General features: G+C 42.3%; 1 protein-coding gene across 1 annotated transcript in view; it reads right to left on the reverse strand.

Moving 5' to 3' along the window:
- Positions 1-312: 312 nt before the first annotated feature.
- Positions 313-19,035, reverse strand: part of BAIAP2L2 (BAR/IMD domain containing adaptor protein 2 like 2) — a 91,678-nt gene continuing 72,955 nt past the window's right edge. Inside the window, exons 13-14 of the mRNA XM_030190047.1 lie at positions 7,059-7,090; positions 313-517 (exon numbers count right to left, since the gene is read on the reverse strand). Of these exons, the coding sequence (XP_030045907.1) occupies positions 442-517; positions 7,059-7,090 (108 nt within the window). The 3' untranslated portion in view covers positions 313-441. The remainder of the gene's footprint in view (positions 518-7,058; positions 7,091-19,035) is intronic.

The following is a 19,035-nucleotide window of genomic DNA, read 5'->3' on the forward strand; positions in this document are numbered from 1 at the left end:
CACAAAACCGCACTCACTCTCCACTGCTGCATGCCTGCTATACTCTGTCTGTGGTGGATGAGCCAGTTGCAGCAACATGCTCAACACTAAAACTTTTTTTTTTAATGTGAAATTGTTGTTCATTGCAAAATGCAGAATGAAGAACACTGGCTCAGAATGTATTTTTATTTACAGCAAAATAAACAATTAAACATTTATGGATTTAGTTTGGATTTGTTGCTTCTGCAGTACTTATTCTAGATCAGCGCTTTCTAAATGTGTCCTGGAGGTCCGCCACCTGGCAGTGTGGTTTTTCACATAGTGGATCTCATATATTTATGTGATGGAGCTTGAAAATCCAACTGGCTGGGGGAGGGGGCAAAATCACCAGAACAGCTTTGGGAACCTTAGCTGAATGGTCCCTCTTCTGTCCTGCAACTGTATGAGCCATGAGACGTGATCTCATCGGATCAGTGGTGCCGATCGGTCATTGGTGACAGTGGGACGAAGCTTCACTGTGGCAAATGGATTGGTGCCCCTGCCGAGATAAAAAGGTATATCAGGAAAACAGGCCTTCTATTATCTCATAACAGCTGCCACACAGTAACATTCAGCACAAGCATTTCAAATTACTCAAGCAGAAAATGTTCAGAAAAATGGGAAATTAACTCAGCAGTCACCATTCTACCATCCTTTTTAATGGTCTTTTTTCTATACATAGAATTGCACTAATGTCACTGCTAGCATGCACTTCGAAATATTGAGCTGCATCAATGACATTGCTCAAATGAGAATATGAAACGGCACTAGACCACCAATAAAACATTTAAAAACAGAATAGAATAGAAAATCCAATCGAAACCAAACAAAACAATAAACCAGATGACGACTGGAGTGGCCACAAAGAAATAGTAAAACCACTGTCAATTATTTTATAGACACTTTATTAAAATTCAAAAGAATTTATGTGAATCCTGGAACTGGGGTGTAGACAAGACTGTATCAGCATTTGATTCAGCTCCATATAAGATTACTGAATACACACAAGATGGCTGGAATTACTTGAAGGATCTTGTCAAGTGAAGACTTTCAGGCTTATTTACGAAACAGAAGGACGCCCATCTTTTGACACAAATCGCAAGTTGGGCATCCTTCTCACAGGGTCGCCCAAATCAGTATAATGGAAAGTCGATTTTGGGCGTCCCCAAGCTTTCCGTCGCGGGGATGACCAAAGTTCCCGGGGGGGTGTTGGAGGCGTACCGAAGGCGAGACTTGGGCATGCCTAACACATGGGTGTCCTCTACCCATAATGGAAAAAAGGGCGTCCCTGACTAACACTTGGACGACTTTACCTGGTCCTTTTTTTCTTACGACTAAGTCACAAAAAGGTGCCCGAACTGACCAGATGACCACCGGAGGGAATCAGAGATGACCTCCCCTTACTACCCAAGTGGTCACTAACCCCCTCCCACCCTCAAAACATTTTTTAAATATTTTTTGCCAGCCTCTATGCCAGCCTCAAATGTCATACCCAGCTCCATGACAGCAGTATGCAGGTTCCTGGAGCAGTTTTAGTGGGTGCAGTGCACTTCAGGCAGGTGGACACAGGCCCATCCCCCATACCTGTTACGCTTGTGGTGGTAAATGTGAGCCTTTCAAAACCCACTGTACCCATATCTAGGTGCCCCCTTCACCCATAAGGGCTATGGTAGTGGTGTACAGTTGTGGGTAATGGGTTTTGGGGGGCTAAGCACACAAGGTAAGGGAGCTATGTACCTGGGAGCTTTTTCTGGATTCCACTGCAGTGCTGCCTAGGGTGCCTGGTTGGTGTCCTGGCATGTGAGGGGGACCAGTGCACTATGAATGCTGGCTCCTCCCACGACCAAAGGGCTTGCATTTGGTTGTTTCTGAGATGGGCGTCCTTAGTTTCCATTATCGCTGAAAATCAGAAACGACCAACTCTAAGGACGACCTAAATGTCAAGATTTGGGTGTCCCTGACCGTATTATCGAAACGAAAGATGGACGCCCGTCTTGTTTCGATAATATGGGTTTCCACGCCCCTTCGCCGGGACGTCCTGCGAGGACGTCCTCAGGAAAACTTGGGCGCCCCTTTCGATTATGCCCCTCTTAGTGCACAAGTACTAGATTAATGTAAAGAAAACACCATCCACCTTGGACACACCTGCTCTGATAGTGTATAGAATAAACTGGATTTTTCAGCTGCTCCAAAAATTTTTTCAAAAGAATAAAACACCCAATATTGTCATATTTCACCCAGTGGTAACAGATAAAATAAGCAGGTGAAATATTGCTAAGATCAGTTAATAAACTATAGCAGTCCTCCAGACCAGTACTGCAAGAAAACAAATCTAATCATTAAAGCCTGTATTCAAAATTATCTGTAAGTATGATCCAGTGTGTTTTTTCTAGCACAAAAGGTGCCGGTACTCAAATGCCAGGCCACACTTCAGGGTTGGGGTGACCACTAAGGAACCCACCCCACAATAGCCAGGCCCCCTGCATCCAGTCACAGAATTTATGACAAGGCAGAATTGGTGTTTAGGGCCTGAGCTCTTTCATTAAAACTTGGGGACCATGGGTCAATTTTAGCAGACAATGAAAAAGGTGCCGGTATTCGGTACCCCAAAGTACCCCCTCAAAAAAAGCCCTGGTATGGTCTGAGAAACCAATTAAATATTTGAGAATGTGGTATGCAAGATCTCTCCAAGAAACAACAGATCATAATGTGAAGGTTATATAGGATATGGTCTTAGGGCTGATCCAACATTGGACACCTCTGGACCTTACTTGGTGGGGGCAGCTGGGCACAATTAAAATGGTGATAACCCCTAAAGTTAATTACTTCATAAGTATGCTCCCACATTTTATTGACAGAGGCCTTCTTCAAAAGACTGGAGCATACATACTATAGTGGAATTTTTTTGGACTAAAAAAATCTCCCAGAATAGCTTTACCAAATTAAAGGCCTCCAGGATGAGCAGGGGAAGTGCAATTTCCTGATTTTCATGCCTATTGTTTGGCATTTATCTTACAACATGTCTGTCCATGGTTTATGTGCTTGGATGTGGATTCTCACTCCACCTGGTTACATCTGTCCCCTTTTCCACAGGCCCTTGACACTAGGATGAAACCCATAGAGGAGCTGGGAAGAAGAAAGTCCCCAAGGACAACACATTCAGTCATTAGAGAATTGCAACTTATTATTCTGGATGAGTTCTATTCCAATTGTACACTTCTGTGGGGTAATGGGTTTTATATACTGGAAAAAGTGCTTCTCTGGTCATCTTGGTCATGGCATGTATTCACTTTAAGTTTGTGATATGGTTTTTAAAATTTTGTCAGGGGAAACCTCTTCATAAAAGATGAATTTATTAACATAACACCCAAAATCAGTTTTTTTACTGTGTTTCCGGAAGTACCTAAGCTAAAGTCAATTAAACATTTCTCTGCACCTTTATAATATTAAATGGCAGAAATTTGGAATTCATTACCTTTATTGTTTAGAGCCTGTAGATATTACCTGAGTTTTAGGAAAAACTTGAAGACTTTGTTTTTTCACAAATTTGGCCTTTCAAATTCTGACCTTAATTAATATTGGCAATATGTAAGTTATTTTTAGTTTAGTTATTTTATTGTTTATTCCGTGATGTAGTTCCTGGACATGGCGGTCCGGTCTGTTGTTGATGTAATCCTCCCTGAACTGTGCAGGTAGTGGTGGAAGAGAAGACATGATATAATATAACATAAAGGGATCTGGATGTTGGAACACATAATACAGCAACAGAGTCAAACCTTTTCCTGAGTTACAAAGGGAATATTGACTTCCTAATCATTGCTTCTTTCAGTGGCTACAGCCTAAACACGTGTTTTGGAACAGTAAAATTGATCTTTCAGACTAGCAGATGAACGGCTATTAGAAACCTTAGCACAGAAGGTAAATGCTTCTAATGGTAAAGTTACTTTGCTGTATCACATTTTACTGGGATTAAAGGTTACGTCTATGCAAGGTCTTGAGCAATCCTGGGAGGAAGACCTGAGATGCCCAATGGTAATTATTTTGGAATAGGGTTATCAATATGTCATTATTGGCATCCACTACTCAGAGAATGTTCTTTTGGGCTCATAAGGACTCTGGTAAAATGCTCTAGAGCAGTGTTTCCCAAGTCTGGTCCTGGAGTACCCCCTTGCCAGTCAGGTGTTCAGGATATCCACAATGAATATGCATGAGAGATTTGCATGTAATGGAGGCAGTGTATGCAAATCAAGTTCATGCATATTCATTGTGGATAGCCTGAAAACCTGACTGGCAAGGGGGTACTCCAGGACTGACTTGGGAAACTGCTCTAAAATGAATAGAACACATACCTTTAAGTGCTGGTCTTGTAAAACCCAGACTAGGAAGCTTTCTCATATGCTTTTTTATTTTCCAAATTTAGCAGCCTACTGGAGCACGAATCACAGATATCCTTAATATTACCGAGTTGTTTACATATGACATTGTTTGCAAACAATTGGGTAATGTGATGCCACTATCACCACATAAGGCCCTATTTATTGACCTTCTTATTGTGCTTGACGCTAAAACTTATTTTTTGGAGCTGAAAGGATAATTCTGGGTGGTACTGTGGAAATCAGTCTGTGTCACCTTTAGATATGAAAAAGCTGTGGCACAGCATAGCAAAGTTTCTTTGGCTTGCAACGAGAAATGGGAACCCTTACTGCAAGACTGTGTAGCTATATGATCACTTTGATGCTGTATAATGTTTACTGTTCATTCTGTAGTTCAGAGTCTTATGTTTTCATTCGATAACGTTAATCAAGTTATTTGAATAAAAAAAAAAAGAAACCATAAATCTAGTTCACCAGCAGAGGGTCCTAACTATTTAAAACCACTCCCCCTGCCTTCCAATGACAGTGCTGGCATACATGGAACTGCACAGATCTCACTGCCAGAATACACTTCCATACATGGAGCTAAGCTAATGTCTGTAGCAGCGTGAGCCATGGTGTGTGTGTGGAGCCTTAGACACCGCCACTCAGAGAGGTGAAAGTAAAACAAAATACTATAACTTGGGCAAGTCACAATCTACATTCCCCTGTTCCAAAAATTAAAGACACAAACTAAATATTTCATGGAATAAAACAAGGCTGCAGTTTTATTTCATACACTTCAACATATTAACAGTATAATATATACAATGCCCTTTTCAAATCTCGATATTTTATAAATAATCTGACTAGATGGTGTCATACTAGTCAACCTGCAAAATACATAGCTTGGCCATCGGTGCCCCTCTTGGTGTCGGCATGGACATGAAATGCACTAGGCCATCATTAATTTTTCATAATATGCACAGATTAAATCCTCAAGCGGTGACGCATGAGAATTTATATATTCTGTACTCAAATATGAAAACAATGTAGACTCATTTACATACAAATCCATGGCATACCTTAATCAACCGCATAGCTGCAATAATTAAATTACCCAATCCCATAACATAACCAAAATTGGGAGGATGGGAGGGACAGCAAAAAAACCTCTCTCCACAGCCAGCAAAAAATGGCACGAATGGCATCCGAATAACCAGGCAGCTGATTGGCTATTGACTCTTCCAACCACACAGAACCTGCTGAGCAAAAGGTAAGACTAGAAAAAATGGGGGGTGGGGGGGGGGTGTTCCTGCCCATGTTATACCGTCTAAGTTAAATCTTGGGCTTTATTCTTATATTCAAAATAATGTTAACATCTATTCCCTTCACAAACTTGATAAATTAACAATTCAAGTCTCTTGGAATTCAATAATAATTTTCTTGACACGGTTCCACTGTCTCAGTATACACTAATCTGTTTTCAAGGTTAATCAAAATCTGGCCTGATCTCAAGGATTACAATTTCACAAGATTCCACGGTAAAACTTTGCCTACCTGAATTAAGCTTCTGCTTTTATACATGTGTGGTGAGGCATACGCTGGAGAATGTTCTTGTCTTCCCTGGGCCTCTTTTCCGGCCTGGCTGTGTTCAGCTTTTATCTGGCTGCCTGAACCACTCCCTGCCTGCTCTGCCTTGACTAAGCCATGCCTTACAATTCTATACTGCAGGATGTAAGGTGGCTCAGTGAGAAAGCGCTATTAAGAAGAACCAAATAACTTCCTATACAATCTATCACAATATCACTCAAGCAATAAAGCAGGACTGGAAGACAAAGTTCCCAAATTTCTGAATCACATTATGATGTGCTCACGCTTTCATATTTGTCTATAATATGGTGATTTATTAATTATGATGCATTTTTATGATGCTTTGTGATGTCCTTTTTTATTGGAGGACAGGAAATGAATAAAAATGATGATATTTTAAAAAGTCATTTTTACACCGCTGCTATTTCTAAAATCATAGCTTCATATACTACAAGATTACTGGAATTCTAATGGGTTACAGGAATAACCTTCAACAAACCACTGTAGTCCTTCTTTTAAGATTTAAAAATAAATGCTATAGTGGCTGACTGAGGCCAAATCATAAAACTAATAAACATTTTTTGATGCATGCGACAAATGGTCAGAATAAAAATTAATCTTATTTCGATAGCTTTCATGGAGACGTATGGTTTGTGAATGTTACAAAATATGGTTGAGTAAAACATATATAAGGTGGCTTTTCATATAGAATCACTTTACCAATTCTTTATCTCTCTTCACATGCCAGCTCTACATTGATCTTTCTCTCCCTCGTCTGAGTGCTCATTCTTATCCTGATCTGTTAAAAGATATCTTGTATCTTATTCTATGGTGTATGTGTACTTAGTGTGACGTATACAGCAGTTTGGAATGATGGCATTCAAAATTTTATTTACAGGTATAGATGTCTGTATGTGCTACCTACTCTCTGTACTAGAGATGCCAAAGGTAGACCATCCCAAAAAGCGAGATTTACTGCCCCCAAACAGTGAGATTGAAGGCCAAAGAGATTTTTTCAGATGGTATGCCTGGGGTATAAATCAAGACAAATGTGTCATATTACTCGTAAGAGATCCCAAGGATCAATAATCTTACCTGGGAAACAGCTCTGGATGCTGTGGTGATTTCTGAAAATTAAAAAAAATTAAAATAGGTTAATCTGAACCTCATTTCCACTCAAAGCCTACTTCAATTTTAAATGCAAAACATCAGCAACATTCTCCAGTCTTGTTCCAACACAAATACATTTTTGCCTTTTTACAAAGGAGCACTAGCGTTTTTAGTGTGTTACTCAAAAACTGCAGAAGTATTTGGACCTGCATCACATATTAGATTGTGCCCAATCTGGATTCTGGAGAGGATACAGTGCAGAAATATTATTTAATTTAATATACAACATCTGCATACAGGGCAGACTGTAAAACATAAAACATAGCAAAATGATTAAAAACACGTACATGAAAACAGCCAAAATAATATTGTATATAAACAAAAAGATAAATTACACCAATAAACTACAAACTTTGGGCCTCTTTTAGCAAGCCTAGCTAGCGGCTTCCGTTGTGGTAATGCCGACAAAGCCCATTCCTTTGAATGGGCTCCATTGGCATTGCCGTGTGGGAATCGCTAGCGAGGCTTGATAAAAGAGGCCCTTAGATTGTAAGCCCTATGGGGAGAAGGGAAATATCTGCTTCACCAGACTGTAACTCACCTTGAGCTACTATAGGAAAGGCAAGAGTGAAGTCCAAATAAATAAAATAATGAGCAAGCAATAAAAAAGAAAACAAGATAAATCAGAGTGTAGAGGCCAGGGTGTAGCTAAAGGTTTCTGATCAGCTGAGAGTTGGAAACAAATTCAAGTGATGATTAAAACTCAGGTAATTTTGGAAGTTTATTCCATAAAAGAGATACAGCCTCACTGAAAAAAATGATGCATCAAAGTCATCTGATTAAAAACACAAGGGCCAGGAATCACAAAAGTTACCACATCTTGCAAGCGTAATGATTGAGGACTACAAAATCCTGAGTGGTGTAGAATGAGTAAAAATAAGTCAATTTTTTACTTGTTCCAAAAGTACAAAGACTACGGGACACTCAAGAAAGTTACATGGAAATACTTTTAAAACAAATAGGGGGAAATATTTTTTCACTCAACGAATAGTTAAGCTCTTGAACTCTTTGTCGGAGGATGTAGTAACAGCGGTTAGTGTATCTGGGTTTAAAAAAGGTTTGGACAAGTTCCTGGAGGAAAAGTCCATAGTCTGCTATTGAGACGGACATGGGGAAGCTACTGCTTGCACTGGGATTAGTAGCATGGAATGTTGCCACTATTTGGGTTTCTGCCAAGTACTTGTGACTTGGCTTGGCAACTGTTGGAAACAGGATACTGGGCTAGATGGAACATTGGTTTTACCCAGTATGGCTGTTCTTATATGATAAGCCATGCAAGTTAGACCAAGGTCTACTGAACGCCACATCCTGTCTGACAGTGGCCAGATCTGGTCAAAAGTACCCAGATCATCCCAAAAAGTAGACCCAATTTCTTATAGTTTGAGCCTGCCATGAGTGGGAAAGTGTGGGGTACAAATGTAACAAAAATAAATAAAATAAAATAGTTCATTTGAAGGGATAAGCTGTGGTTTTCTCAAGACTATCTGGCTAACAATTTTTCATGGACTGTCTGTCCAGGAACTTGTTCATACCTCTTTTGAACCCCTATGTTGGTTGCCTTGGCCATGTCCTCTAGCAACAGGATCCACAGCTTAATTATGTGATGCATAAAAAAATACTTCCCACAAATTTGTTTTCAATCTGCTGGTTGTTTCCTGGAATGTCTTCTTCTTTTAATGCTGTTAAAAACTCACCCCTTCTATTAGAGGCCAACCAAAACAGCTTTTCTCAGCCAAAACCTATCGCCTGGTTTTGGCCAAAACTGAAAACTAAAGTTTAATTATGTGAAACTGAACCAATGAGGCCTACTGGGCAGTGGCGTTCCTAGGGGGGCTGACACCTGGGGCGGATCGCCGATGCGTCCTGCCCCCCAGGTGCAGCGCCCCTCCCGGATGCAGCATGCCCCCCCGGTGAAAGGACACCCCCCCCCCCGTGAAAGAACCCCCCCGGGTGCACGCCGCTGGGGGGTGCTGCGCGCGCCTGTCCGTCGTTCGTTCCATGCTCCCGCTCTGCCCCGGAACAGGAAGTAACCTGTTCCGGGGCAGAGGGAGCATGGAACGAACAACGGACAGGTGCGGGCAGCACCCCCCCAGCGGCGTGAACCCGGGGTGGACCGCACCCACCGCCCCCCCCCCCTAGGAACGCCACTGCTACTGGGGATTATTACCTTCCAGTCCCAAGAACTGCAAGCACAGGCTGACAACTGGGAGATCCATTTTAACAAGGTCTTCCCTACAAGTCTGGCACATTTAGGTTCCCAAGTCAATGCAGATGTAGTTATCCCTTCAAATGAACTATAAGAAACTGGGTCTACTTTTTGGGATGATCTGGATACTTCTGACCAGAACTGGCCACTGTCAAAAATAGGATGCGAGGTTCAGTAGACCTTGGTCTAACTTGCTTGGCTTATTGTATGTTCTTATGACAACAAATATCCTCTGAGACAGGACCTTTGTGAGAACATGTAAAAAAAAAATCATGATTATTAGCTTTTTATGCTTACTTGTCTCAAACTGTGCACAAGTAATAAGAGAAAGTAGCAGTGAGATGGTTCCCGTTTTGTATGTAGTTATAAAACTGATTAAGGACAAGCATGATATAGATTCTTACTAAAATAAGGTAAAGGAGTCAAGACACTACACTGCGGACCAGCCTATACCAGCCTGATGCACAATCCAGAATAAAAAAGCACATTGACGTTACTGAAAGTGAGGACTATATGCTCTGAAAAATTACAATCAAGAGCAATACAATTCTCAGATTATTTTCTAATATATAACCTTCATTTCATTTGTAGTATTATTTCCCTACTAATACTGTAAGTTAACCAATACTTGTGCTTGAAAACAATCACTGCAATTCCTCTCTCATAGAATCTAGCTCCTGCATGTCACAAGTTTTATTAAAACGCTGCATCTTTATCATACCCAACAGAGCCTGGAAATTCTTTAGAATCACCCACAAACTATTCAAGCCAGAATATATATGTTTTAAATAATGAAAGATCATATTTTACCTCCAAGCAAAATAGCCTCCGAATGCAGGGACCACAGCTAAGAAAACTGAAATTAAAAGCCACAGTGCTTTTACAATGGCTGACTTTGTGCCACATTTGGAGTGACAGCTGAAGTCATATCTCCACAGAGAGACTAATTCCTAAGGATCTCATCATCCCAAGTTTACATACTTAAATTCCTGCTAAACTTTTATATCAAAGCATTTATTTGGAGCACTCTACCATATAACCCTGATGGTCTAGTCATGTAGTCAGGTCAGGAGTGATCCCTAATCACTCTTGCCCGTGTCAACTCTACTCTCAAAATGGCTGCCATAACTTCATGCAGCATTATCACGAGATTGCCACTAAAGGTCATAGCAACCATTCTGACAGCAGAGCTAGCATGGGCAGAAGCAACTGGGGATCACTCCTGCCTGACTACATCTCTAGACCTCTAGGGATTCTAAATAGGCCCAAGGGGGGGCATTTTTACAGGTGGGCTGGGAGGGGAGCAACTCCTGCTCAGAGGGTATTGGGAAGGAGGGAGACAAACAGGACAAAACACAAATTTTTGGCTTCCACTGAAAACACAGTCATTTTTGGCCAAAACCAAACCCATGGCCATAGCCTTTCAACTGAAACTAGGCAGAAAATGGATTCTGGGCAGTTTCAGCACTGTAACTGAAACTGAAATTCGGTTGGCCTCTACCCTCTATCTTATCCTTTCTCAGTTGTCTCTCTTCCAAGCTGAAGAGCCCTAACAGCTTCTCTTCATAAAGGAGGTGTTCCATCCCCTTTTACCAATTTGTCTTCCTTCTCTGAACCTTTTCTAGTTTCGCAATATCTTTTCTGAAATGGGGCGACCAGAAGTAACTTGTACGGTCTGTGCCCTGAAAATGACAGTTACAAATCAAGGTAAGATATACACAAAAACTAGCACATATGAGTTTGTCTTGTTGGGCAGACTGGATGGACCATGCGGGTCTTTTTCTGCCGTCATCTACTATGTTACTATCCAGCTTATTTTCGAAAGTGATCGCTGGCCATCTTCCGACATAAATCGGGAGATGGCCGACGATCTCGGAAAAGTGGCGAAATCGGTATAATCGAAAGCTGCTTTTTTTACAGCATCGCCGCTTTCCCGTCACCTCACCGGCGAAAGTTAAAAGGGGCGTGTCAGCGGCAAAGTGAAGGCGGGACATGGGCGGGCATGGGCGTGGCTACCAGATGGCCAGCTTTTGCGGATAATGGAAAATAAAGCGGCATTAAGCAGTATTTCACTGGGTTTACTTGGTCCTTTTATTTTCACGACCAAGCCTCAAAAAGGTGCCCCAACTGACCAGATGACCACTGGAGGGAATGGGGGATGACCTTCCCGTAGTCCCCCAGTGGTCACTAACCCCCTCCCACACGAAAAAAATAAAAATAAAGCAGTTTTTTGTCAGCCTGTATGCCAGCCTCAAATGTCATACCCAGGTCCCTGACAGCAGTATGCAACTCCCTGGAGCAGTTTTTAATGGGTGCAGTGCACTTCAGGCAGGCAGACCCAGGTCCATCCCCCCCTACCTGTTACACTTGTGGTGCTAAGTGTTGAGCCCTCCAAATCCCCCCAACACCCACTGTACCCACATGTAAGTGCCCCCCTTCACCCATAAGGGTTATGGTAATGGAGTAGAGGTGTGGGGAGTGGGTTTGGGGGGGATTTGAGGGGCTCAGGACCCAAGGTAAGGGAGCTATGCACCGGGGAGCTTTTTTTGTATTTTTTAAACATTTTTAGAAGTGCCCCCTAGGGTGCCCTGGCATGTGAGGGGGACCAGTGCATTACAAATGCTGGCTCCTCCCACGACCAAATGCCTTGGATTTCGCCGGGTTTGAGATGGCCGGCATTTTTTTCCATTATCGATGAAAAACAAAATCGGCCATCTCAAACCCGACGAACTCTGGCATTTGGCTGGGCTAAACCGTATTATCGAAAAAAAAGATGGCAGGCCATCTTTTTCGAAAATACGGTTCCGGCCAGCTGTAGCACCTCCGCCAAAATAGATCACCTCAGGAGTCCCTGTATGGCAAAGTGCTATTGGTTCTCATAAGGAGAGTCTTGTGCAAACACTGGATTTCTCTAACAACACCTTAGGAAAATGGAGAAAGAAAACTTCTGAGCTTCTTGATGAGAGTGTGAGTGCCACTGTTTTCATGCTTCGAGAACAGTGACGCTCACACTCTCCTTATGAGAACCAATAGCACTTTGCCATACAGGGACTCCTGAGGCAGGCCTGAACGGCCGAAACACGACTCGTGTCGAGTCCAGTTTTTTAAGAATAAACTCTTGCTGTGAACTTTTTTCTGAGTCCAGTAGAAGTTTGTTTGGTGTCATCCATCTTGTCACCTTCGCTGTGTTCTTTTCTTACAGATTTCAAACTACCACAGACATTTCAAGACTCATGTATTTTATGGAGGTATCCCACATTGGGTGTATACTGCTTTTACAACAAGATGGCAGAGATCTGATTTGAGTATGCCAAGAATAGACAAATGGAAATCAGGAACAGAGCTCGAGCACTGACTTAGTTGAAGAATTCATGCACAGCAGAAACTGCCCTTCCAGAATTAGAGGGTCAATGAAACTGACCCTGCTGAAAGGAGGCACATGAGAGTTGACCTCAGCAGGACTAGATGTGGGAGCCTGCACAGAGTAAGAGGAGGAGGAGAACTGAAGGAGTTAATGGAAGCCAGCAAGGTAGGAAGCCTGGGGGAGGGAAAAGGGGAAGAGAAGGGACAAAGAAACAGGAAGTAGTATAGAACAGGGACAGGAGAAGATGACTTTTTAACACGCTCTCCCAAACCCAATCACTCGCTTGCAGTGTCCCCCACCCCGAGAATTCCATTGTTTTTTCACACTTTCCCAGCTTACGTTCTTACTAACCCCCACCTATATCCACCCTTAGCCTCAGATTCATGCCCCAGGGGTAGGTGTGAGGCTCTCTAGCCCCAATCCTTGCAACGTTTATAAGAAGATTCTTTGTCCTCAAAGTTCTCTAAGAATTACAATTTCCGAAGAATAAGCTTATCTTCTTTTATTACTGTCACTTTCTCTTGTTCTAATTTACCTACCTTCAGCTCTGCTCATCACTTCCTCCTCTGTTCACACCAGCTGTGAACTTAATTCCTGTCTTGCTCCACACCAGTCTCAAGCTCAGAACTCTTCACTTCTCTGTCTCCCTAAAATCACTGGTCAAATACCACTTCAGCTACAAAACACCCCTAAATCATTTAAAGAAAAGTATTCTCCTGCTCTCTTTCCTCTTCAGAGAATAACGGTCGTCATTTAAAAGAGCATGCAAAAACAGCAATGCCAAATCCACTCAGAACAAGCCCTGGCTTAAGAGTGAGGTTCAACTCTGTCAAGGTATGGGCAGACTTAAAAAGGAAAGGCAAATCCCACTGCACATCAAATGGCAAGAAAAAAGAGCAGAGGAATAGGTCGAGTTCTAATGCCAAGAGGAGTATGAAAATAACAAGTGTATTAAAACGACCATGCAAAACCACTTATAAGATAATCCAGTCCAAATATTTCTGTTCTATGAATAATTCAGTATGAATGTTCCGGTAATGAGTCTTTTAAATGCCAGACATTTTTTTCAGAAACAACCCTGTGTCAGGGGTTCTTATATTCCTGAGACAATGCACTGGAAAGAGTTGGGTAATGATGAGCAGCCTCCAAGAAGCGTTATCAATTGCCTCAGTGTTGATTATAACTGCAAAAGTCTTAATACCGAATGCTTGGGTGAGCCCTTGATCCTACAACTAAAACAAGCTTCACCTTCAGCAAACTGACCAGTCTGTGCTACAGCTGCAAAATTGGACTGGATTATTTTAAAGGCTGTTTGGATTGTGATTTTAATAAACTTGTTACTTGCATATATAGGAGCCAACTTTTCAGAATTATTGGGGGTGCTAAGCTCAATGGCAATAGCCCCTCCCTGGGCACATATAAGGAATTCTCTCAATATTGGGGGTGCTCAAGAACCCATAGCAACGGATCCTATTCTTGCATACTCCTGAGGGTGTTAGCACTCGATGTGCTAAACTAACCCATTTGAAGACACTACCCCGTGGAAACAAATATCTATTTCTCAGGATATCCTATTCTTTCCATAAACTTTCTCAAACTGTCCCTCCTCTTGGCCTTCCTCTCATGGGGCCAGTGTAATAAACTGCACTGTCTTTAGTGAGGCTATTTACTTTGAATTCAGTGCATATTCTTGTACATTAATATAATTTCTGGCACATGTAGGGTTTTAGCACTAAGTGAGAAGTAAAACACTATTGCTAATCTTAGTGCTATGGGCACATTAATGCATGTGGAACTACTTTTGATGCAGCAAAGTGTACTACAGCTTTAACATAGTTTTATTTTACTTTCTGCTTGGCACTGAATCTTTATTTCATTCTGGAGGTGAAGTTTTAACTTTCAATTGGTTATCAATGGGAAGTCAATCGGAAGTGAAAAAATCAGCCACCAAAGACTTGAAATCCCCAAGCGGAGGACTCCTGGAGACAGAATATCCAAATTTAGGACTCACAGACTCAAGATCCCCAGCCTCAAGGTCCCTGAGTCAAGGAATCCCACATCTGGGCACCTTAAGTTCAGGAGCTGCACACCCTTCATCTACTGTTTCACCTATCTCCACCCATTCTCTTACTTATCCTCACCACCCTAACTCCCAATCATCTCTACAACCCATTTACCCTGCCATCTACCCTCCACTAACCCAAACCCTCATCTACCTAATTCTCTGCCGACCTACCCACCAGCAGCCCACTTAACCACCCCGCTCATGTCCCCAAGCTCCCAGCCACTCACTATCCTACCGTAAAATTGTTGGTAGATGGATACAGATATGTGAGTAGGTGGCGTTAGCAGTGGTGTAGCCAGACCCTGTATTTTGGATGGGCCTAGAGGTAACTTGGATGGACCCTTCCATGCACCCCCCCCCCCCCCCCTTCATCTTCCCAGAGATATTTTTTTTAATTACAGTTTTTTTTCACCTACTCACATCCAATATCTCTCCCCCCCTCCGCAGCATCTCGGCATCTGCCTTCCTGTCTCTGAATCCCGTCCCTCCCTGGTATACCTTCCAGGTGTCCCTGGCGCCTGTAGTGACTCATTTTTGCTGCTTGCTCTGACCGCCTGACGGGAAACAGGCAATGACGTTAGTGAGGGCAGGACATGGCAGATGGAAGCCTGCAGGGCCAGTGCAAGCAGCAAAAATGAATTGCTGCAGGATCCAGGGACACCTGAAAGGCACATCAAGGAGAGACAGGGTTCAGAGACAGGTTTGAGCCTTCCTTTGTGGGGTCAGTCACCATTTGTCTGAGCAAAGCACTTTGACAGGCATCCACAATCTCACTGCTTATTTCCAATTCTGCCGATGGGACATTCAGGCAAGTTGAAATCTCCCAGCAACAGTGCCTCCCTTTTCATTCCAAGTGTATGGTTATCTTTGATCAGATCCTTGTCCAGCTTCTCCATTTGTGCCATATAGCTTCTTCCTTTCCTCAGGTTCCCTGCATTTCAGTCACACTGATATTATTTTTCACATACAGCACCACTCCACCACCTCTATGGCCCTCCCTATCCTTCCTAAAAAGATTATAGCCCGGTATTATGCATTCTTTTCATGAGAATAGCAACAATAGGAGTGGAGGAGTGGCCTAGTGTTTAGGGTGGTGGACTTTGGTTCTGAGGAACTGAGTTCAATTCCCACTTCAGGCACAGACAGCTCCTTGTGACTCTGGGCAAGTCACTTAACCCTCCATTGCCCCATATAAGCTGCATTGAGCCTGCCATGAGTGGGAAAGCGCAGGGTACAAATGTAACAAAAAAAAACATCCAAGTCTTCCTCAAACATCAGGGCTTGCAAATCTTGAAACTTTTTACTTAAGTTACAAGCCTTTGTGCTCGTTGCTTTTCATGTGTTAAGTGCGTTTAGATGGTTTTCTATATTAACATTGCCTTCCCCACTACTGTTATGCTTTTGCTGGGGGTGACTTTCTGAATTCCCTTACTTCTTATTGTCACCCCCACTCTCTAGTTTACATGTCTAGAAACATACCTTCTGATTTTCTCCCCAAGGATCATTTTTCCTGTCACAGAAAGGTGTAGCCCATCATTACAGTACACCTGCTATTTTTCCACGTACTGCCCCATCCTTCTACGTAACTGAAACCTTCTTTTTTTATACCATGCTTCAAGTCATTTATTGAATGATTCTGTTTTACATAGCCTTTCCTCTCCCTTCTGATATGTAGGGATAACTTCAGTAAAAGCTGAAGTCTATAATACCATATGCAATATATCAAAGCCAAACGTGTAGCTGAGTATCAAAATTGTCCAAAATAGGTAAAAAAAAAAAAAACTTTAGATCTTATCTGCACATAGAAGCAGCAACTTCAAGCAGAATTTCTTGTAAGTCAAATCTTATTCAGCCACATCGAGCTACCAAGGTCTCCTCTGCACTTTATAGAATTGCCCCATACTGTTCCAAAATCTACAGAGAGTGAACTTGTATATTCACCGACCGTCAGTGAATGTATAAGTAAGTGTGAAACCTGACCTGCTTGTTTTCAGAATCCTTCATGCTCTCTCTTATTACCATTTGGGCATTCTTCCTATTAATCCACCTCCCGCTTCCCAGAATCCTCTAATTTCTGTCTTCGCTCTGACCCAAGGCATAAGCTGGCCACAGTTGAAGTAAGATCTGCCTTGGTTGCTCTACCCTTCCCTACTTCTTTCCCTCTCTTTTCCAATCCCATCTGAAGACTACACTTTTCTCCTACGCTGTGACTTTATCTGTTCAAGCACACCTGTATTATTACAAGGGATATGTATTCATTTGAAATGTCATTTTCCTGTCGTTCTGGGCAAAAAAAAAAGACCAAAAACAACATATGACATGGGAAAAAGCACAAAATTGTGTTTTTCCTGTGCTGTAAATAGTACACACTGTTCTGAACAGGAATATTGCTCCTGAAATGAAAAACATTTTTTAAAACATGAACTAAATTAAAATTTCCTCGATGACGTGGAAGAGTAAACTAAACAAAAATTTTCAGGCCTGCACATCCCTAATTATTTCTCATCCCATATCATTCTGCTGAGTTCTTTTTTTTTTCGGGGGGGGGGGGGGGGTAGGATTTTTTAGCAATAGATCTGTATGCATAATGCTATCCATAATGTCCATATCATAAACAGGACTCGGGAAACTCCCCAAATTAATAAAATGCAAACATGCCAAGGAGAGGGGAAAGTATGCTTCTCACCACAGCAATATCACTAAGATGCAGCTCTTCTGTGCCAAAGCCTCATGGAGATGCCAACTCTGATCAGTGGCCGTGCCATAAGCAAATTCTGGGCCACCAGACACTCTGCACTTCCAGTATTGTGCAGTAGGCTGATGAATTCAACCAATTTTTCTCCCCCACTCCCCCACACTGTCTTTCCTCGTGTCACCTCTTCCACTGCCTTGTCTTTTCTTTATCTCGGTTTCTCTCCCTCCCTTCTTTCTGTTTCACCCACTTTATTCCCTTTCCTTTCTCTCTCTTATTCCTACACTGTTGCTTTCACTGGACTCTCTTTCTGCTTTGGTTCCTCTCTCAAAGTCTCCCTGTCTCTTTCAAGGCTTCTCTCACCTACTGCCCCTGGGTGCTTTGTGTTATCGTTCATTGGATCTCTATATCTTGCACAGCACCGTTCAAGCTGTCTGTGCTACATAAATGCAGCAGGACACCAAAAAGTTCTTTCTATAGTTATACAGAGTAAGATTCTGGAGTCTGCTCATAGAGTGACCTATTTAGAGTATGATGTAACAGAGGTTGGGCCTGCTTGTTCTTTGGATGGCCGGATGAGGTGACTCCTCCTACCTACACTTTGCAGAAACTACTTAAAGGCTTTGCCTCTAGGGGTTGGAGAAGTTTGTGGAACAGATGGATGGCTCAGAAAAGCAAGGAGAGCTGTCTTTCTAATGGCCAGCTAGTGAGAGTTGCTCTCTAAACCAGCAAAACGTAATTCAAGAAGGAGATTGGAGGAATTTGACAGAGCCAAGCTCCAATGGATGTTTTTATCAGTCCCTCAGGAAGAAAGTAGAACCTTCTGGGTCTATCCCACCTCTACCCCTGAGAAGCCCAATTGTGTTGTGAAGGATTGGTCTCCTGTGTGCATCTCAAGCAGTCAGACAGGAGCTATTTTTGTGAAGATGATGTGTTTTTTTTCTCTTGAGGAAGAATAATTCCTTACTCTATACCTTGCCACAGAAATATTTGAGAAGTAGCTTTGGATATTCTTTAGAGAGTCCAGTGGCACTTGGCACTAAAAGTATTTTTTTTAAGTTACTGAACTGTGTTGGAGAGGCCTGTTACCTGTAATAGTGTATTTATGGGATTATCCAGGGAAATGTACAGCAGCCAGTCTAGATCCCTGAAGAACCACAGAAGAGTGAACCTGAGATAAGGACTTTCCTTATTGTTTTAGCTCTTTTGCCTAAATTTTCCCTTGTATGTGCTTTACTTTTTTTTGGGGGGGGGAATACACCCCGTTGATGTTGCTTTGTTTCTTTTTGGGTGTTTTGGCATGCGAGTGTCATTTCAGCATGGGCCTTATGGTATTCTCCCACCCCATCCATCAAAACCTTTGACTTTTCCTTTCTACAAATCACTTTTATGTCTTCCACCAGGGTGATTTTTCCCTCCTAGTGAGAGACAGGCTACTTAAGACAGAACAGGAGCCCTATTACTAAAGTGCATTAAGCAGTTAACACACAAGTTAGCGTGCGTTGTTACCACTCCATCTCTGTAACTGTTAGCCCGGTGGCAGGACAGTGAGTGCTAATTTGCATATTACCTGCA

This window comes from Microcaecilia unicolor, chromosome 1 (assembly GCF_901765095.1).
Source record: "Microcaecilia unicolor chromosome 1, aMicUni1.1, whole genome shotgun sequence".
Classification (NCBI taxonomy): Eukaryota; Metazoa; Chordata; class Amphibia; order Gymnophiona; family Siphonopidae; genus Microcaecilia; species Microcaecilia unicolor.